We start from the raw sequence: 20,924 nt of genomic DNA, 5'->3' as shown, positions 1-20,924 counted from the left end.
ACCAGGTTTGGGGGGCCAGAAGGCAGGTTGGCGGAGCCTGGATGGAGAGCGGAACCAACTTCCCGTACTCAGGCATGGCAGCATGGGACTGGGCAGGTTCCGCGGTATGCGGAGCGGAGTTCTGTGCCACGAGTGGTCCGGCATAGTCCTGTACGTCCTGTGCGAGCACCCCGCACGTGTTGTGCGAAGGTGGGCATGCAGCCAGGACGGAGTGTGCCGGCTCAGCGCTCGTGGCCTCCAGTGCCTCTCCTCGGTCCCGGATATCCTGCGCCAGTGTCACGTGCTGTTATGCCAGTACGGATACACAGCCCTGTACGTCCTGTGCTGATGCCTCACACAGAGTGTGTGAGGGTAGGCATTCAGCCAGGACGGGTTGTGGCAGCTCTTCACTCCAGGTCTCCTATCCGTCTCCACAGCCCGGCCCGGCCTGTCCCTGCTCCTCGCACCAAGCCTACGGTGTGCGTCGCCAGCCCGGTCCGGCCTGTCCCTGCTCCACGCACCAAGCCTACGGTGTGCGTCGCCAGCCCGGTCCGGCCTGTCCCTGCTCCACGCACCAAGCCTACGGTGTGCGTCGCCAGCCCGGTCCGGCCTGTCCCTGCTCCTCGCACCAAGCCTACGGTGTGCGTCGCCAGCCCGGTCCGGCCTGTCCCTGCTCCTCGCACCAAGCCTACGGTGTGCGTCGCCAGCCCGGTCCGGCCTGTCCCTGCTCCACGCACCAAGCCTACGGTGTGCGTCGCCAGCCCGGTCCGGCCTGTCCCTGCTCCTCGCACCAAGCCTACGGTGTGCGTCGCCAGCCCGGTCCGGCCTGTCCCTGCTCCTCGCACCAAGCCTACGGTGTGCGTCGCCAGCCCGGTCCGGCCTGTCCCTGCTCCACGCACCAAGCCTACGGTGTGCGTCGCCAGCCCGGTCCGGCCTGTCCCTGCTCCTCGCACCAAGCCTACGGTGTGCGTCGCCAGCCCGGTCCGGCCTGTCCCTGCTCCACGCACCAAGCCTACGGTGTGCGTCGCCAGCCCGGTCCGGCCTGTCCCTGCTCCTCGCACCAAGCCTACGGTGTGCGTCGCCAGCCCGGTCCGGCCTGTTCCTACTCCACGCACCAAGCCAGGGGTGCGAGTCGTCAGCCCGGTTCGGCCCGTTCCTACTCCACGCACCAAGCCAGGGGTGCGAGTCGTCAGCCCGGTCCGGCCCGTTCCTACTCCACGCACCAAGCCAGGGGTGCGAGTCGTCAGCCCGGTCCGGCCCGTTCCGGCTCCACGCACCAAGCCAGGGGTGCGCGTCGTCAGTCCAGCACAACCCGTGCCTGGGTCACCGGTGCCTGGTAGGGTACCGGTCAACTGCTCCACTACGGAGCTGAAGCTAACCGCTCCTGCTACGTCCAGTTCAGCTCCAGCCAGCGGGGCCAGACCGGACCAGGGGCGCTATGGGGGGTTTATTGGAGGGTGGTGGGCAAGGCCGGAGCCAGAACTGCCGCCGAGGAGGAATGCCCACCCAGCCCTCCCCTGTTTTGCTCTAGTTGAGGCGCGGTCGCAGTCCGCACCTTTAGGGGGGGGGGGGTACTGTAACACCCTGGCTCTGGGACTCTATATGTTGAGCCAGGGTGTGTTCTTTCTATGTGTTATATTTCTATGTTGGCTAGAGTGACTCCCAATCAGAGGCAACGAGTGTCAGCTGGGGCTGGTTGTCTCTGATTGGGAGCCATATTTAAACTGTCTGTTTTCCCTTTGTGTTTGTGGGTTCTTGTTCCGTGTTGGTCTATGTTACCTAGGACGTTACGAGTCGTTTGTTGTTTTTGTTTACTGTCCGTGTTTATCGCTAATGATAAATAAACATGTTCGTTCATCACGCTGCGCCTTGGTCCTCCTCTCTTAACGACGATCGTGACAATGGAGAATGTATGCACTCACTACTGTAAATCGCTAAATGACTAAAATGTAAATGTGGCCTACATAAGGGTGTCGTAATAATTACATAACCTGTTGTTTGGGCCAGCCAATTAGTGCTAATGACCGGTGGTTCCGGGATCAGAGGGGAGGAGGAGGGAGGGTGTGTGTGGAGTGAGAGTCCAGACTCAGTGAGAGGGAGGAAGTTAGAACAGGGATGAGAAGACTAATCTCTTTATCAGGATCTAGATTTATTATGACTTCTATCATTGTGTCTTGCCATAACAGAGCTGCTACTTGGCACCGCTCAGATCTTCTGGTCAAATCAATGTGGAGGGGTCCTTACAAAACATCCTGTGTGGTCATGTCTGACACAGTTTGTATCTGGCCTGTGGTCCTCTGGATCCACACAGAACAGGCAGACTATGATCAACACCTGGTTCATGAAATATCCATGAGATGCCCATTTCCCCGTCCTCTCTTTAGAGGTTACGGCCGTGGAGACAGTGGTACTAAATTATAACAAGGCTAAAAGCAGTTTAATCTAGTCAGAGAGGAGAGAAGGGACATATGATACCAAAGAGCACATCCGCAACAACAACTGTTTTGGGATTATTACATTCAAATGTCTCCACCGCCACTTTGATGTTATTTTCTTCCCGGCACCATTGTCTTCAGCCCTCATCAGCTTTCATAATCCAGCCTTTGAAGTGAGCAGCGGGCGACGCGATAGTTCCACCGCCACCAAACGGGCCAAAGACCAACTCCGCGCTCCACACACACACACACACACACACACACACACTCTCTGTCCCCTCTCTCTCTACTGCTCGATGTTTCACCCCTCTCTCTCCCCCTCCCTCCTCTCATTCTCTGTGGCGTCTGGACTTTAATCAACAAGTCATTGGTTAATTGGAGGCTCATTAGTGGGTGGTTAAGAACTGGGGGATGGTAATAATGAGGAGATAGATAATAGACAGAGCTGTCTCCTGCTAACACTGGAGATAGGAGACACACACACACACACACAGCCGGGCTGCTGCCTCATACACACACAGGGAGATTGTGGGAGATGTTGTGAGTGAGTGAATGAGTGAGTGAGTGAGTGAGTGAGAGAGAGAGAGAGAGAGAGAGAGAGAGAGAGAGAGAGAGAGAGAGAGAGAGAGAGAGAGAGAGAGAGAGAGAGAGAGAGAGAGAGAGAGAGAGAGGAGAGAGAGAGAGAGAGAGAGAGAGAGAGAGAGAGGGGTAATGTGTATGAGTGTGTGTATAGCTGGAATGTGAGAAAGCTACACCACCAGGCGTATCCAGACACCAGGGGCAGAGACTGGACCAGTCCTTTATTACCCCACACTGTCAGTCAGTCACAGAGGTGTTTGGATTGCAACAGAAGACGTGGCATTTCTCACATTCTAGGTGTGGTGGTGCGGAGCCGCCGGGGTGGCTTATTTAACCCGGGGCAGGCCGGCCTCCCGCGGATCCTACCCAGGAATGAGTGCCCCTCACTTGGCTACAGGGCAGAGTGGGGACTGAGTGTCTGGAGGAAAGAGGATTTATATGGAAGTCTGCTCCCACAAACAGTGCAGAGAGGGTCACCCTTTAAAAACAAACCTCCGTCCCAGACACAACAGTCAATTAAACTAGAGAGAGACACACCCAGACAACTACCACAGTGTCATTGTTTGGCTACTGGAGTTTCAAGTCACAGTTCAAATAACTGATCCTGTATAGGGGCTAGTTCAGCTGGGTAGAACATTGCAGGAACGTTATTTGAATGCTTCATGCCTTTTATTCGAACGGTGCAGAGGTTTATCCGATAAGGTGTTGAATACAGAAATGCTCTGTACAGAATGGACCCACTGTTCTCAAGTTCACATAAAAAACAATCATTCTATGTATCTATCTGTAACCCCTATTGAACAAACCCCAGACATCCACGGCAGATGGATGGAATTTGTAAAATGTGTAAGGAGTACAGAGACTAGGAAGGAATGAGGAAGGAGAGAGAAGGAATGGAAATAACTTCAAAGGAAGAAGGGAAAAAGAAGGGATAAAGAGAGGGGTTGCTCAGCGAGCTAAATAAAGAGTGCTGCAGCAGTAGCAGGCTGATTTAAAGGTCTGCCTCACCCCAGACAGAGAACATACGAGCCACTTAAAGAGCCTCCCAACCACCAAACCCAGGAGTGTGTGTGCATCTGTGTGTGTGAGAGAGACTATGGGGGTTAGCGTGTGTGTGTATGTCAGAGTATGGGGGTTAGAGATGAAACCCATCATAAAAAATGACAAAGCACATACATTTCAACTGTGACCCCAGGTTTAAAGCCCTCTCACAAAGGAGAGGGGACTTGTGTCTAGTCTATAAAAGTCTCCTGGCCAGACCGGGGCACTGAGTGTGTCTGGGCTGGACTGCCAGTCGGCCCCTCCCTGGGACTCAGCCACTGAGGGGGGCCAGGAGGACTGAGGGCTTCAGCAACCACCAACACAGTGTAATGTAGTTTATGAAAGGAAGGCTGGCCTGAATCAGGAAGGCCGGCCTGAATGCTTGTTTCACTTCATCCAGTAAGCAGAACATAATTAACTTTGTTTCATATTCTAGGGGCATTGTGGGAATTAATACAAACGTATCATCAGCATAGCGTCTTGTTTCTCCTCCTCTGTCCTGTTAGCCATGTGTGGAATGTCATTCACCTATTTACCTCTAGCATATAAGCACGGCACAGCAATGCACATTCCTCACGCTGGCTGTTCAACCTATGGGCTCACTCTTGCAATTATCCCCTTCCGCTCTCTCAACCAATGTGCGTAAATCTTGGGATGTATTTATATGTCAACTTACCCATGTTCTCTCACTTGCTGTTTTTCAGCAAAAGTTATCCTTTACCTTTAGGGTCAGTAGTGTGCACTTTGTAGTCTTTAACAGACTTTGTGGCGTGCACCATTCATGGGTACTATATAGTAGTGTCCTTTGCAGACTGTCCATGAAACTTTACCTTGCTCTTAGTGTCTGCATGGCGGCTCATCTGCCTCCTCTCATCATCCCAGTGAGCTGTAGCCTCCTTCAGCTGTCGCTCCTTCTCCTGCTGCTGCCGCAACGCCTCCTCCTTAGCATCACACACTGACGTCTGCAGCTCTGCTATCAACTATGGAGAGAGGGAGGAGAGAGAAAAATATTAGATGGGAGAGGGAGAGGGAGAGAGAGAAGGGGGTGAGAGATGGGTTGGGATGAGAGAGGGAGAGACAAATTGAGAAGGGACAACAGTGAACCCTGGGGAACACCATTCCAAGAGGGTTGATATTGATACATCCCCATATGACACAGACAATATAAACACACTCTAACAACTGACTCTGGGGGTCATGGTTGGTGACTCCTGAACTGACCTCAAGATAATTTTATTTGTCATTGAATACCAAATTGGAATTGATTAGCCAAGTCCTAGGTCCAGGTCCTTAGTGCTCTGTACAGTACAGTTCAGTCCTAGGTCCAGGTCCCTAGTGCTCTGTACAGTATAGTTCAGTCCTAGGTCCAGGTCTCTAGTGCTCTGTACAGTACAGTTCAGTCCTAGGTCCAGGTCCCTAGTGCTCTGTACAGTACAGTTTAGTCCTAGGTCCAGGTCCCTAGTGCTCTGTACAGTACAGTTCAGTCCTAGGTCCAGGTCCCTAGTACTCTGTACAGTACAGTTCAGTCCTAGGTCCAGGTCCCTAGTGCTCTGTACAGTACAGTTTAGTCCTAGGTCCAGGTCCCTAGTGCTCTGTACAGTACAGTTCAGTCCTAGGTCCAGGTCCCTAGTGCTCTGTACAGTACAGTTTAGTCCTAGGTCCAGGTCTCTAGTACTCTATACAGTACAGTTCAGTCCTAGGTCCAGGTCCCTAGTGCTCTATACAGTACAGTACAGTTCAGTCCTAGGTCCAGGTCCCTAGTGCTCTGTACAGTACAGTACAGTTCAGTCCTAGGTCCAGGTCCCTAGTGCTATATACAGTACAGTACAGTTCAGTCCTAGGTCCAGGTCCCTAGTGCTCTATACAGTACAGTACAGTTCAGTCCTAGGTCCAGGTCCCTAGTGCTCTATACAGTACAGTACAGTTCAGTCCTAGGTCCAGGTCCCTAGTACTCTGTACAGTACAGTTCAGTCCAGGTCCCTAGTGCTCTGTACAATACAGTACAGTTCAGTCCTAGGTCCAGGTCTCTAGTGCTCTGTACAGTACAGTTCAGTCCAGTCCTTGGTGTTTTTCCTTCAGTGACATAACCTGTTTGTTGCTGTTGTTTTGAACCGATTTCCATTTCAGGAAGCGTTTAGTTGAGTCTAAATGGAACAGGAGTTTTGATGCTAATGCAAGAGAGAGTGTGGGCAGCAGACAAATGCATTAACATCAAAACACACAACTTGTTGGAGCCGTATACGAAATACTTAACATATTCCCTAACAACATGATGTCATTATCTGTTAAGGTTTTACTGAGTAGAACACTGTGGGAGACCGAAATGTATCTCTTGTTTAGTTACTATAGGTACAGTATATACTGTACCCTAAAGAACAGACACCATTAGTTTAGTGTCTGTCAATGGTGTGTCTCAGCAACTATAGTCTCAGCCATTATTAATGTTCTCACAGTTCTCTGTCTGTCCTGAGAAAAAGAGAGAAATCGACAGAAAGAAAGAGAGCGAGAGAAAGGCAGACAGACAGACAGAGAGAGAGAGAGGCAGAGATGGAGAGAGGAGGAAGAAAGCTCCTATCTTTGTGAAGAGCAGAGTGAGGTTGTGTTGGAGAACTGGTACACACCAAGGTGAAAGGGAGCAGCAGTAGCTTTGAAATACTCCAGTCAAAATGAACATTCTATTGAAGCCACAGCCGGGAGAGAGAAGAGGAGGGAGAAGAGAGGAGAGAGAGAAGAGAGAAGGTAGAGAGAAAGAGAGAGAAAAAATATGAAAAGAGAAAACTGCTCTCTCAGGCCAGTTGAACCGCTCGCGCTGGGCTAGACAGACAGACAGACAGATAGATAATTGTTTACTGTGCATTAGTTCAACTCAACTCTTCGTTCAACAGTCTTACTGGAATCCTCTCATTGAGTGGGAGTTATGGGAATGAGCGCCTTAGCCGACCGCAGAGGGAGAGATTAGGGTTATTTAGTCAGCGGGGCCAGCCACATGAAAGCAACAAATGGCCCATTATTATAGGAACATCAGTTCTGGGCGTAATAATTATTTTGCCATATAGATTCTCTAGCATCTCGTCTGTAGCCTGGAGTGATATAATGACTCACTAACCCTGTCTTTCTCGTTATTCCTGTACCTTTATACCTAGTCTCATATCGAGGGCTTCATCTGACTGTACTCTACTGTAATTGGCCTGAACAGGCCGTCTTTAATTTCACAGGCTGGTTGGTAGCTCTGTTTAGGCTGGGTCTACCTCACCTCAAAGTGAACTTACAGAATGAAAGGCAGTTGCTGGCCGTTTATCGGTCCTCTATGACAGGCAAACTGCATAGTGCAACACAATTAACTCACTAGGGCGTTAACAAGAATGATAAAAAAAACACGTGAACTGACGCACTCCCAGATCAGAAACAACAAATAGTTAAATAATACCCAGAAGGGCATTATTGTCATTTAAACCATTTCTCTTTCAGTTATTGCCTGATTCTACTAGGATGTTAAGTACTTCTATGCATGAAATAATAATAATAGTAGTAAAGATGTGTGTTTCCAGCTCCTAACTGTATTTAAGTTGTTATTACAAGCCTTTCCCATGTTCAACCAGCAGCAGTGTTGAGATAAAGGGCTGGGGGAGCTCCGGGGACCCCCACTGTTGCCTCATCATTAACTAGAGAAGAGAAACAAACAGGGCTGGGTTCAGAGGTCGCTCAGGAAGGCCACGCTCAGCAAGACGATTAAGCAGCCCGGATTTCAGAGACGCTAATTAACGAAGCTCAAAGGACCCTGTGTGTGTGTGTTGTGTGTGTTGTATGTGTGGTGTGTGTTTATTCACACTGTGTGTGTGTGTGCGTGTTGTGTGTGCGTGCATTCACACTGCATGTGTCTACCCTAGTCCCCTCAGGATAATGTATGGCGGCTTGGTAAATTTTAATTGGGATACTACAACCCATGCTACAGTGCTCTCCCTGCGAGAGAGAGCGCGATGACCTCTGACAGACACTTAGGGGTTACACAGTGAGGGCAGCCTCCAAGGTTCAAAGGCCCTCTGTTTACATTAGATCCAGTTGCCCCCAGGGCTCCTATGAATTAAAACCTCTTTAGTCCCTCCAAAACGCCTTTGAAAGTCAAGCCGCTAACACACGTTAACACACGCTACAAATACCAACAAATAGCATGCATTAATATGGTCTTAACATAGAAAAAAACACATGCATGTATAATGTCCTTAGAGCGTTGTGTTTTGTCAATGTCGAACACATGGGAACTGGAGTTTTCAGCAACAGAATGCAGAGGAAGGGTGTTAAGTTGAACTCATGTGAGCGTTGGTTGCGCCCCTTCAAAACAGAGGATTAATCTTTTGCAGCCTCTGTTGACGGAAACTTTACCTCGCCACATAGCAAAGACGAGTAAACACAGAGTGAACTTTCAACTACCACCCGAGACACGTTTGATGTCGGGGGCATTGTGCAACTTCATAAGCTCCTGTTTTCTCACAACATCTGCTTGTCAACCTCGCTTTCAACTCAACGCTGCCGCCGTCGAAAGTGGACCCAAAACAGGGGGATTGAAAAAGACAGAGAGAGAGAGAGAGAGAGAGAGAGAGAGAGAGAGAGAGAGAGAGAGAGAAAGACAAAAAATGGTCCCTCTTTGAATCGTTTCTTCTAAGGTAATGATGTAGCAATTACAGCCTGTGGTAGAATGTGATATTTTACCCCCTTATTTTTTCAGATTGGGATAGATCTAATCTTCTTTGTTTTCAAACATAAACAGTGATTTGTGTTTTAGGGTATTTTATACTGCACAGCTAAAGGCGTTTGAAGCCACAGTCTGGAATCTAGGAATCTGTTTCATTTCAATTCTTTATATTTTTGCTTAAAAAACAAATCTCAGACTGTAGCTTTAAAGCATCCCACATGTCCAAACAGAGCGAGACGAGAGAGAGAGAGAGAGAGAGAGAAAGGGTAGAATGGGGGGAAGAATGGAGGAGAGGAGGAATGGTCTGGTGGTTTTGATTCATGAGCAGAGAGGAGAGTTCCTCTGGCTTTAACTGCTCTCAGTCTGAGGAGATTAGGTTTAATGTTAAACATGTGGTCCCAGCCAGAGGAGAGGAGAACCTTCAAACAAAACTCCTCCTGACGTCATGGCCAGGGGAGGGGAGGGGCAGAGAGGGAGAGACAGAGAGGGGGGGGAGAGAGAACAAGTGTGTGCGTGAGCATGTGTGTGTTTGTGTGTGTGTGTGTGTGCATGCGTGTGTGTGTGTGAGGCACCTAAAAGTTACCTAAAACCCTCATATCTTCCAGCCAATCCCACCTGGGTTCCGTATTGCTGTATGCGAGGCGTTGCATCTACATAAATAGGATTCTACATATGGCTTAAAGGCAAATATGAACATTGTGAAACAACTAGAATCAAACAGTAAAGTCTTGGTTATAAAACCTGGCTAACTAACTGGGCCAGGTTTCCACACCACCTGGACCAAAGCCTGGCTAACCCTCGCCTCCGACGCCTCTGGATGTTACACAAAGACATGAAAGAGAGGAACAGAAGAAGAAGACAAAAACCTAGGAGGTAGAGCTTAGACATTTTTATATGTAGATTCATTTGTCTGCAGCATTATGTTAAACTTGTGGTATATGTGTATGTGTCTGTTGTAAAAGTGTGTGTGTGTTTAAGCAGGGAGGGAAGGGAGGAGTGTATATTTTTTTCTCATAGCTCCCCGCTGAACGTTTGTTTGCTCTTTACAAACAAATCTTCCCCAAAAAAAGGCCAAAAAGAGGAAGAGAAGTGTTTACCTGAGCAGACTTGGCAAGCTTCTGACCGTATTCCTTCTCGATATGCTTCAGTCTACTGGTCGTCTGCAACACAAAGTGGAGAGAGGGAGAGAGTGACAAAGAGATATGCATACAGACACACACGAGAGATATAGAGGGAAAGAGAGAGAGAGAAAGAGATTGAAAGACAGTGAGAGTTGTAAAATTGGACCTGTTTGTAGGAAGTGCACACACACACACACACAAACGCACACACGTACACAGCCGTTGACCCCTGTCTCTTGGCAGTGTGTCCCCCTGCCTGCCTGTCGCTGGGCTGGCGTTACTCTGGGAACGGTGCCAGGCTCGACGCCCCTGTGGCAGCAGCAGCCAGTGAGTGGCCCGGCGGGCACACCGCTCCCTCTGATGCCCTGCCAACTATTCATCACTTAACAGGAAGAGGGAGAAATCAGCCACGGCTGCCAATTATCAGGGAAAAACAGAAGGAAACTGGGGCAGGGGAGACACAACATGGAGGAGGAACATACAGACAAACAGACACAATGTGTTAAAGGCAGACGGACAGACAGATGGAAACAGACAGACGGACAGGCGGACGGAAGGACAGATTGACAGACATGCAAAATGTGATAAAGGCAGACAGACGGGAGTGTTTTTGAGTTGTGCTTTCTGGGTTTTATTCTTCGTCCACTTGGAAAAGGCATTAACAGCCAGCTAGAACCATACATAGAGATTTCACAATAAGCAACCAGACTATCTCTACATTATGACTTGTCACTGAGAGGGTACAGAGCACTGTGAGATATCCCCTCAATATCAACTTTATATAGCTCTGATGTCACAGACATGCCTGTGCAGGTTCAGTGTCAGTCTGGTCTTTCTACAACTCCACTGTGACTGGTTCTGTTTTAACACTCCCTATCTCTCTCTCTCTTTCTCTTTCTCTCTGAAAGTTGAAACACTGTACAAATACAGGATGACTCAAACACAGAGGGCCAGGGAGATTCCACAGGTCAGTCCTGACAACAGATTAGTATAGTCTAAACACCCTTTCAGATCAGCTCTCTCCTGGTGGCACTGACAGACAAACAGACATACTAACAGACAGACGGCCCCGTAATGCTCTGTACTAGCAAACGCACCCCTAAAAAACGAATCAACACCGGTGGGCCTGGCCCTGCTCCCAACACTTCCTGACAAACGGCAAAGGAACAGCAGCCCGCTGTCGAACGGACACACCTGTCACCACGGATACAGGTAGCCGTCACCACGGATACGGCTCTTGTATGTCTTCCTGTCTGTCTGTTTGGCTTTGAACGTCTCTCGTCTGTCTCGCTCTGTCTCTCTAGGGGCTTTACCGGCTGATGAGAGAAAACAAAGCCAGGAATGAACGACAGAAGAGAAATAAAGGAGAAGAAAAGACAGAAAAACAAAAACACTATGCCGGCCCTTTAAATGTTCCTCCTGCACCTGACAGACAGGCAGACTGACACATCCATCCATTCCCCCAGCCTGCCTTTGTTGCTATAGACTGTTCCTGCTTTGACTCCAGCCTGATTAAAGTCCACTGTTGGGCTAAGTGTGTACGTGTGTGTGTGTTTGCTTTCACACATACGGTTTTAGATGTCTAATGAAAAACATAAACCCCCCCATAGGCGAACACTATATATATCTAAAACCACAGGAAAACAGTATACTGATGCATAAAGGTATCTACTTTATATCCAGTAGACATGAATAGTGTTCTGTTCTGAGACAACTAAGCACACAGAAAGACCCACAGGTCTAAAGTAGACTAACGATATGTGAGTGAGTGCAGTGTGTGGTGTGTGAGTATGTGGAGTGTGTGTCTGTCATTGTGTGTGTGTTTTTGTGTGAAACAGTATAGAGAGAGTGTGTGCATGTGTGTGTATTTTAAAGCGGACTACCTGCGCAGCCTGCCAAAAGCGTCTTAGCGCTGAAGGCTCTTTGAGGCCGTATCAGACTCTTCAATCGCTTAATAATCCTGGCTGGTGTGGAGCGGTGAGCGGCTGAGGCTGCCTTTGAAGTGTGTGTGTGAGGAACAGTGGAAGTGGATCTGAAGGCAGGAGCATGCACCGCTTACCAGAACTTAATTAACAATCTGCAGCTGGAACTGGGCCAGTCTCTCACTCTCTCTCTCACACACACACACACACACACACACACACACACACACACACACACACACACACACACACACACACACACACACACACACACACACACACACAAACAAACACACACAAGGCAAGAAGAACGACAACACACACGGACATGCACATACACAAACGGACACACATTATACGCACGGACACACACAAATAAATATTCACAATGCATACACACACAGAAATAGACACAACGCACGCACACACGCACGCACACACAACAAGGTACAGACAGGAAGTCAATGTCAACCTGACAAAGACACACAAACTGGAACCTAGACATAGCTATGGTTGTTTGGCTCCGACCCTGGCTCAAGCTGTACTGCTCTTTCTCTTTCCTTGGAATAGGGCATTGTATTGTTGCAGGAGAAGGAGGAGGAGGCGGCTTTAGGAAAATATCTACACATCATGGTTTGCCAGAGGTTTATCATTTCCTTGTGTTTCCTTAGCTAAGTCACAAAACACATACCGTTTATTGCATTGTATACATCACACATCCTAGAGACAGCCTATATGGAGAAACCACATGATTTCACATGTTACATTTTATTTCACATGTGAAACCATGTGTTTTTGGAAAACTTCACATCAGTGATGGGAAACAAAAATTTGATACAGTTACATATCGCGATATTATTTTGGCGATATTATATCGACACTTTGACTCCAAGTATTGCACCTAAGTATCGTGATAATATCGTATCGTGAGGTCCCTGGTAATTCCCAGCCCTACTTCAAGTGATGATATTTCACATGTGATCACATTACCTTTCACATGTGTATTCAAATTTTCACGTGAATATATTACAGGAGATTTCACAGGAGATGCCCTGCGAACAAAAATGTGTTGTTAGGATACACACACAAACAGTGCTTTTAACATATTTGACACACTTTGACATACATGATTACATTATGAATGTTTATACAGTAATTATTATTCAACATGTCCTCAACTGGGATTTGAACTCACAATCTCTTAGTTCGTGGCATTCCGATCTCCCTGCTACGCCACCATGTCTGTTTTAATGACTGATTTCACGCATTCCTACACGTTGGACTTAAGTAAAGTACAGTGCATTGACTTTTCCCACATTTTGTTACGTTACAGCCTTATTCTAAAATGGATTTAATTAATTTTTTTCCTCATCAATCTACACACAATACCCCATAATGACAAAGCAAAAACAGTTGTATACATTTTTGCAGATTTATTAAAAATAAAGAACAGAAATACCTTATTTACATAAGTATTCAGACCCTTTGCTATGAGACTCGAAATTGAGCTCAGGTGCATCCTGTTTCCATTGATCATCCTTGAGATGTTTCTACAACTTGATTGGAGTTCACCTGTAGTAAATTCAATTGATTGGACATGATTTAGAAAGGCACACACCTGTCTATATAAGGTCCCACAGTTGACAGTGCATGTCAGTGCAAAAAACAAGCCATGAGGTCGAAGGAATTGTCCGTAGAGGATTGTGTTGAGGCACAGATCTGGGGAAGGGTAACAGAAAATGTCTGCAGCATTGAAGGTCCCAAAGAATACAGTGGCCTCCATCACTCTTAAATGGAAGAAGTTTGGAACCACCAAGACTCTTCCTAGAGCTGGCCACCTGGCTAAACTGAGCAATCTGGGGAGAAGGACCTTGGTCAGGGAGGTGATAGTCACGCTGACAGAGCTCCAGAGTTCCTCTGTGGAGATGGGAGAATCTTCCAGAAGGACAACCATCTCTGCAGCACTCCACCAATCAGGCCTTTATGGTAGAGTGGCCAGACGGAAGCCACTCCTCAGTAAAAAGCACATGACAGCCCGCTTGGAGTTTGCCAAAAGGCACCTAAAGGACTCTCAGACCATGAGAAACAAGATTCTCTGGTCTGATGAAACCAAGATTGAACTCTTTGGCCTGAATGCCAATCGTCACGTCTGGAGGAAACCTGGCACCATCCCTACGGTGAAGCATGGTGGTGGCAGCATCATGTGGCGGGGATGTTTTTCAGCGGCAGGGACTGGGAGACTAGTCAGGATCGAGGGAAAGATGAACGGAGCAAAGTACAGAGAGATCCTTGATGAAAAACAACTCTAGAGGGCTCAGGACATCAGACTTGGGTGAAGGTTCACCTTCCAACAGGACAACGACCCTAAGCACACAGCCAAGAAAACGCAGGAGTGGCTTCGGGACAAGTCTCTGAATGCCCGTGAGTGGCCCAGCCAAAGCCCGGACTTGAACCCAATCGAACATCTCTGGAGAGACCTGAAAATAGCTGTGCAGCGACACTCCCCATCCAACCTGACAGAGCTTGAGAGGATCTGCAGAGAAGAATGGGACAAACTCCCCAAATACAGGTGTGCCAAGCTTGTAGCGTCATACCCAAGAAGACTCAAGGCTGTAATCACTACCAAAGGTGCTTCAACAAAGTACTGAGTAAAGGGTCTGAATACTTATGTAAATGTCATATTTCAGTTGTTTATTTTTTATACATTTGCAAACATTTCTAAAAACCTGTTTTTGATTTGTCATTATGGGGTATTGTTTGTAGATTGAAGCGGGGGAAAAAACAATTTAATCAATTTTAGAATAAGGCTGTAATGTAACAAAATGTGGAAAAAGCCAAGGGGTCTGAATACTTCCCGAATGCACTGTAAATCTCAGCTTTGGTAAAAATACACAATGATTTTTAAAAAATATTTATAAGAGTGATTCAGGAGTAACATTAAAACAGAATAATATGCCCCACCAACATTAGACTACACAGAAAACCCCTCAAATTGCTGAAATAAGTAAATAAAATCAATGATGAGAGAATAGTCAGATTAACTGATAACTAAAATAGCAGTGCAGATGGCACTGTTTTGCTAAATACAGAGATTTTAGGCAATGAATGTGTAGAGGAATGCTACAGACTTTGCGGCACAGCAGAAAGATCAGCGTACCCAAACCCAGAGATTTTGAGTTTGAATCCCAGGTGGGGTCATATTGAAAATTCATTACTAAGTAATCATGTCAAATGTAATTGTCAGTGATTCAAGACTTTTGTACACTATTTTAGCTGAACAGTGTACCACTTACTTCAAAAACCCCATACAATTTCATCCCCTTACAAAAAAACACACATGTGAAATCACATTTTCACATGTTGAGAAGAAAGTTTCACAGGTAAAAAATAAAAATAAAATAAAAGCGACATGTAAGGTCAGTTGTTCACATGTGAAATCTGTTCACATGTATTACATTTAGAGTTCTGATGTTAACACCACCTTTTCACATGTGAGGACAATAACATGTTTTCACCTCACATGTTCACATATGTTCATATTCACAGTTGAAATCTGCAGTTTCACATGTAAAAAAGCATTCACATGTGAAAATCTAACTCTCACATGTGGAATTGCATTTTCACATGTGAAAAACTTTTTTTATTTTTTTATTTTGCATCTCCATGTTGTCACATTTATTTCACATGAGATCATGCTTTCACATGTGTAGTTTCATGTTATCACATGTTGCTTTTACATGTTGTCTCATGTTATCACATTAACTTCACATAAGGTCATGTGAAATTCATGTGCTTTTTTCTGTAAGGGAGGATATTTCTTCCATATGGACCTTTTTTTCAGGAATGTTTTAAATCAACAATATCAGGACAGAGAGATCTGGGTTTAGCTAATCTTTGACAACACAACAAAATGACATGATACTACGAGATTCACGAGAGGCCGGCTAGCATTCAGGTGATGTCATTGCAGTAAGAGTGGGAGGAAAATATGTGATGTTTGACAGGTGCGCGGATAAAGGGTCGGGGCTAGGTACTTTCTATATGACTGTTATCTCCAAGGTGACTTAATAAACGGATGAAACAACCCAAAATAAAACCTGCTAACACTATACTTCAGCTGACCTTATGTACATACATACAGTATTAATAAAGCCTTTATGAATACTACATAACATGTTATAACAGAAGTCACAAACTGGTATGATCATTATAAAGACCTTATAAACAAGAACATAATGTCACGCACGTTGACTGATGACTCGTGGAACCAAGGCGCAGCGTGATAAGCGTACATCTTTAATTAGTACTTAACACACGAACAAAACCAAAACAACAAACCAACGATACGTGAAGTCCTGAGGTTACACACACCAAACCTTTACGGATCAAGATCCCACAAACTAACTGGTGCCAACAGGCTGCCTAAGTATGGTCCCCAATCAGAGACAACGAGCTACAGCTGCCTCTGATTGGGAACCACCCTGGCCAACATAGATTTAAACGATCTAGAACAAAAAACATAGAAAACTAAACATAGAGAAATCCACACCCTGGCTCAACATTTAAGAGTCCCCAGAGCCAGGGCGTGACACATAAACATATACTGAAAGTCTGATTTGTAAACATTACAGAGAGAACAACGACTAGCGGTGTCCCAGGTATGAGTTGTCTCAGTGATCTATAGGCCTTTCAACACTAGGTGCACTACAGTGACTGACTGGTACAGACACCTCTATATCTACCTAACACACGTCTCTGGCAGCAATTTGGGTTACATTTACGAGGGAGAGGACTCCGGGAGATGTTATTTGCTTGTTTGTCTGTAATCACTGTGTACAAGTGTGTGTGTGTGTGAGTGTGTGTGTAAGCGCCTCTTGAAGTGTCATGGCAGTAATGAGAAGCCTCCCATCATTGGCTCTGTCAGTTCAAATTCTCCGCAACATCACTGTTCCTCCTAACAGGCACTGCTGCACCCACTTAATACATATCGCACGAACGCACACAAGTCTACACATGGATGAGTCATTGCCTGAACACATCTGCCTGTCTTAGACTTGGAGGGTGTGTCTGCTTGGTATTAGAGAAGCCGTTACAGGCATTATAACATAGCAGAGTCTCGTAATGTGATGCCTAACTTCATACAGTGTGTTCATCACCAAAGGCCTACTAGGTAAATAGGGTCAGACACGTGAGGTATGGTGGTAGTAGTACAAACAAAGTTTGACATTGAGTGCTCGAGAGAGAGACCCTGGGTAGTACACACACTGGTCTGGTGTGTGTGTGTGTGTCTTCGTACATGCATGGTCAAGATATAGCTAGGTGTTCAAACACTTTTCTCAGTCCTGTGTTTGGTAAGGGTGACCGTATGCTAATGTCAGTCTTTACGTTTACATTTTAGTCATTTAGCAGACGCTCTTATCCAGAGCAATTAGGGTTAAGTGCCTTGCTCAAGGGCACATAGACAGATTCGAAGCAGCAACCTTTTGGTTACTAGCCCAGCGCTCTTAACGCTAGGCTACCTGCCTTCAGACAGCAACATCTCTTTCTAACTCTATCTTTTTCTTTCTACCTAGCTATCTCTTAGTCTCTCCAACTCAATTCCTGTCATGTTTACATCAGTTGGAACCACTTAGCTATAGAGGAAGGGCTGGACTGCACTGTTTGATTTTCATATTGAGCTCTCCTTTTAACTCTCTCCTTTTAAATCCCTCTCTTTTTAACTCTCTCTCTTCTTTGAGGCTGTCTAGAGTTGGGAGGGGAGGGGGAGGGGGAGGTCTGTCTCACCTCTATTAAGGTGGATTAGTGGGGCAGACAGGGGGTGACAGAGGGGGCCAGAGAGGGGCTTAGACAGGGGTCCATGGATGCATCTGTGTGCAGATTTGGGGGGGGGTTGTGGTAGATCAGCTTCTCTGTGACGGCCACTGACGTCTTAAAGCGGTCGGACCACCTGCGGGTTGTTCCATTAGATGACCCCGGGGGTCGGAACACCTGCGGGTTGTCCATTAGATGACCCTGGGGGTGTTTGGCTAAGCAGAGGGCTGCGGTACAAGATGCTCTTCTCTCTCCTCCTCTTCTACCTTCCCCTGTGTTTTCTGTTCTTCTTTCTCCATCTCATCTTCCTCCACCTCTCTAAATATCCCTCCAGAGTTGTGTTCGAAAGCAAACTGACTGTAATCTACAACATTCTCTACAGGATAGGAGCTGTCTGCCTTGATTAATGCGATTGAGAGACCGTGAGAGATCGTAGAGAGTAGACCAATGCGCAGCGTTAGTTGCAAACATATTTATTTATATAATGAATGCACGAACAAAACAACAAAACGAAAACGTGACGCCCTACGGTAAACACAACCCAAACGGAACAAGATCCCACAAACACGAATGGAAAACAGACTGTTTAAATATGGTTCCCAATCAGAGACAACCAGCCACAGCTGACACTCGTTGCCTCTGATTGAGAACCACACTGGCCAACATAGAAATAGAACACATAGACCTACCACACAGAACTAGAATACATAGAATCTACACACCCTGGCTCAACATATAGAGTCCCCAGAGCCAGGGTGTGACAGTACCCCCCCCCAAAGGCGCGGACTGCGACCGCGCCTCAACATAGACAAACCAGGGGAGGGCTGGGTGGGCATTCCTCCTCGGAGGCGGTTCCGGCTCCGGGCTTGACCACCACCCTTCAATACTCCCCCCGTAGCGCCCCTGGTCCGGTCTGGCCCCGCTGGCTGGAGCTGGACTGGACATCGTAGGAGCGGATTGCTTCAGCTCCGGTGTGGAGCAGCTGACCGGTACCTGACCAGGCACCGGTGACCCAGGCACGGGTTGTGCCGGACTGACGACGCACACCCCTGGCTTGGTGCGTGGAGCAGGAACGGGCCGGACCGGACTGACGACACACACCCCTGGCTTGGTACGTGGAGCAGGAACGGACCGGACCGGACTGACGATGCGCACCCTTGGCTTGGTGCGTGGAGCAGGAACGGGCCGGACCGGGCTGACGATGCGCACCCCTGGTTTGGTGCGTGGAGCAGCAACGGGCCTTACCGGGCTGACGACTCGCACCCCTGGCTTGGTGCGAGTGGCAGGAACAGGCCGGGCCGGGCTGACGACTCGCACCCCTGGCTTGGTGCGAGTGGCAGGAACAGGCCGGGCCGGGCTGGCGACGCGCACCGTAGGCTTGGTGCGAGTGGCAGGAACAGGCCGGGCCGGGCTGGCGACGCGCACCGTAGGCTTGGTGCGAGTGGCAGGAACAGGCCGGGCCGGGCTGGCGACGCGCACCGTAGGCTTGATGCGAGTGGCAGGAACAGGCCGGGCCGGGCTGGCGACGCGCACCGTAGGCTTGGTGCGAGTGGCAGGAACAGGCCGGGCCGGGCTGTGGAGACGGATAGGAGGCCTGGAGTGAAGAGCGGCCACAACCCGTCCTGGCTGAATGCCTACCTTCACACACTCTGTGTGAGGCATCCGCACAGGACGTACAGGGCTGTGTACCCGTACTGGCATAACAGCACGTGACACTGGCGCAGGATATCCGGGACTGAGGAGAGGCCCTGGAGACCACGAGCGCTGAGCCGGCACACTCCGTCCTGGCTGCATGCCCACCTTCGCACGACACGTGCGGGGTGCTCGCACAGGACGTACCGGACTATGCCGGACCACTCGTGGCACAGTACGCAGCTCCGCATACCGCGGAACCTGCCCAGTCCCATGCTGCCATGCCTGAGTACGGGGAGTTGGCTCTGCTCTCCATCCAGGCTCCGCCAACCTGCCTTCTGGCCCCCCAAACCCGGTGGCCTCCTCTCCAAATCTCCCAAATCGCCCTGTGGCAGCCTCCTGCTGCCCAGTCGCCCATGCCGTGTGCCCCCCCCTAATTTTTTTTTGGGGTTGCCTCTCGTCCGACCGACGACGACACTGTTTACGCCGTTGCTCCTCTCTACGTCGCGCCTCTACCGTCTCCCTCCATGGACGGCGATCCATCCCGGCCTGGATTTCCTCCCAGGTCCAGGACCCCTGCCCGTCCAAGATCTGCTCCCACGTCCAGGCTGCCTGCTCCTGGACACGCTGCTTGGTCCTGGTATGGTGGGATCTTCTGTCACGATCGTCGTAGAGAGTAGACCAATGCGCAGCGTTAGTTGCAAACATATTTATTTATATAATGAATGCACGAACAAAACAACAAAACGAAAACGTGACGTCCTACGGTAAACACAACCCAAACGGAACAAGATCCCACAAACACGAATGGACTGTTTAAATATGGTTCCCAATCAGAGACAACCAGCCACAGCTGACACTCGTTGCCTCTGATTGAGAACCACACTGGAAAACATAGAAATAGAACACATAGACCTACCACACAGAACTAGAATACATAGAATCTACACACCCTGGCTCAACATATAGAGTCCCCAGAGCCAGGGTGTGACAATGTATGCATGAACGTCATACACAACATGTTATATCCCCCCTCACCCATAAACAACACAACAGCTCTGACTTTCATCTTCATATACACACACACACACGCACACACGTACACACACACACACACACACACACACCCCTCTAAATCAGATGTTCTGCTGTTAAGCCTCCATCCCTGTCTGTCACTCTGAGGTGATCCTCATCTCTGTCTGTCACTCTGAGGTGATCCTCATCTCTGTCTGTCACTCTGAGGTGATCCTCATCCCTGTCTGTCACTCTAAGGTGATCCTCATCTCTGTCTGTCACTCTGAGGTGATCCTCATCCCTGTCTGTCACTCTAAGGTGATCCTCATCTCTGTCTGTCACTCTAAGGTGATCCTCATCCCTGTCTGTTACTCTGAGGTGATCCTCATCTCTGTCTGTCACTCTAAGGTGATCCTCATCCCTGTCTGTTACTCTGAGGTGATCCTCATCTCTGTCTGTCACTCTGAGGTGATCCTCATCCCTGTCTGTCACTCTGAGGTGATCCTCATCTCTGTCTGCACTCTGAAGTGATCCTCATCTCTGTCTATCACTCTGAGGTGATCCTCATCTCTGTCTGTCACTCTGAGGTGATTCTCATCACTGTCTGTCACTTTGAGGTGATCCTCATCTCTGTCTGTCACTCTGAGGTGATTCTCATCCTTGTCTGTCACTCTGAGGTGATTCTCATCCCTGTCTGTCA

At 48.1% G+C, this 20,924-nt stretch overlaps 1 protein-coding gene across 1 annotated transcript in view; it reads right to left on the bottom strand.

The window, feature by feature from the left end:
* LOC311117887 (centrosomal protein of 112 kDa-like) overlaps positions 1-20,924 on the bottom strand; it is a gene marked incomplete at its 5' end in the record, with an annotated part of 59,181 nt that overhangs the window by 23,897 nt on the left and 14,360 nt on the right. Inside the window, 2 exons of the mRNA XM_084192788.1 lie at positions 4,865-5,014; positions 9,822-9,884. Of these exons, the coding sequence (XP_084048914.1) occupies positions 4,865-5,014; positions 9,822-9,884 (213 nt within the window). The remainder of the gene's footprint in view (positions 1-4,864; positions 5,015-9,821; positions 9,885-20,924) is intronic.

The sequence above is a fragment of the Coregonus lavaretus genome (genome assembly GCF_964263955.1).
Source record: "Coregonus lavaretus genome assembly, contig: HAP1_SCAFFOLD_1543, whole genome shotgun sequence".
NCBI classification, from domain to species: domain Eukaryota; kingdom Metazoa; phylum Chordata; class Actinopteri; order Salmoniformes; family Salmonidae; genus Coregonus; species Coregonus lavaretus.
The sequence above is the reverse complement of the archived record's forward strand: the minus strand, read 5'-3'. Positions and strand labels throughout refer to the sequence as shown.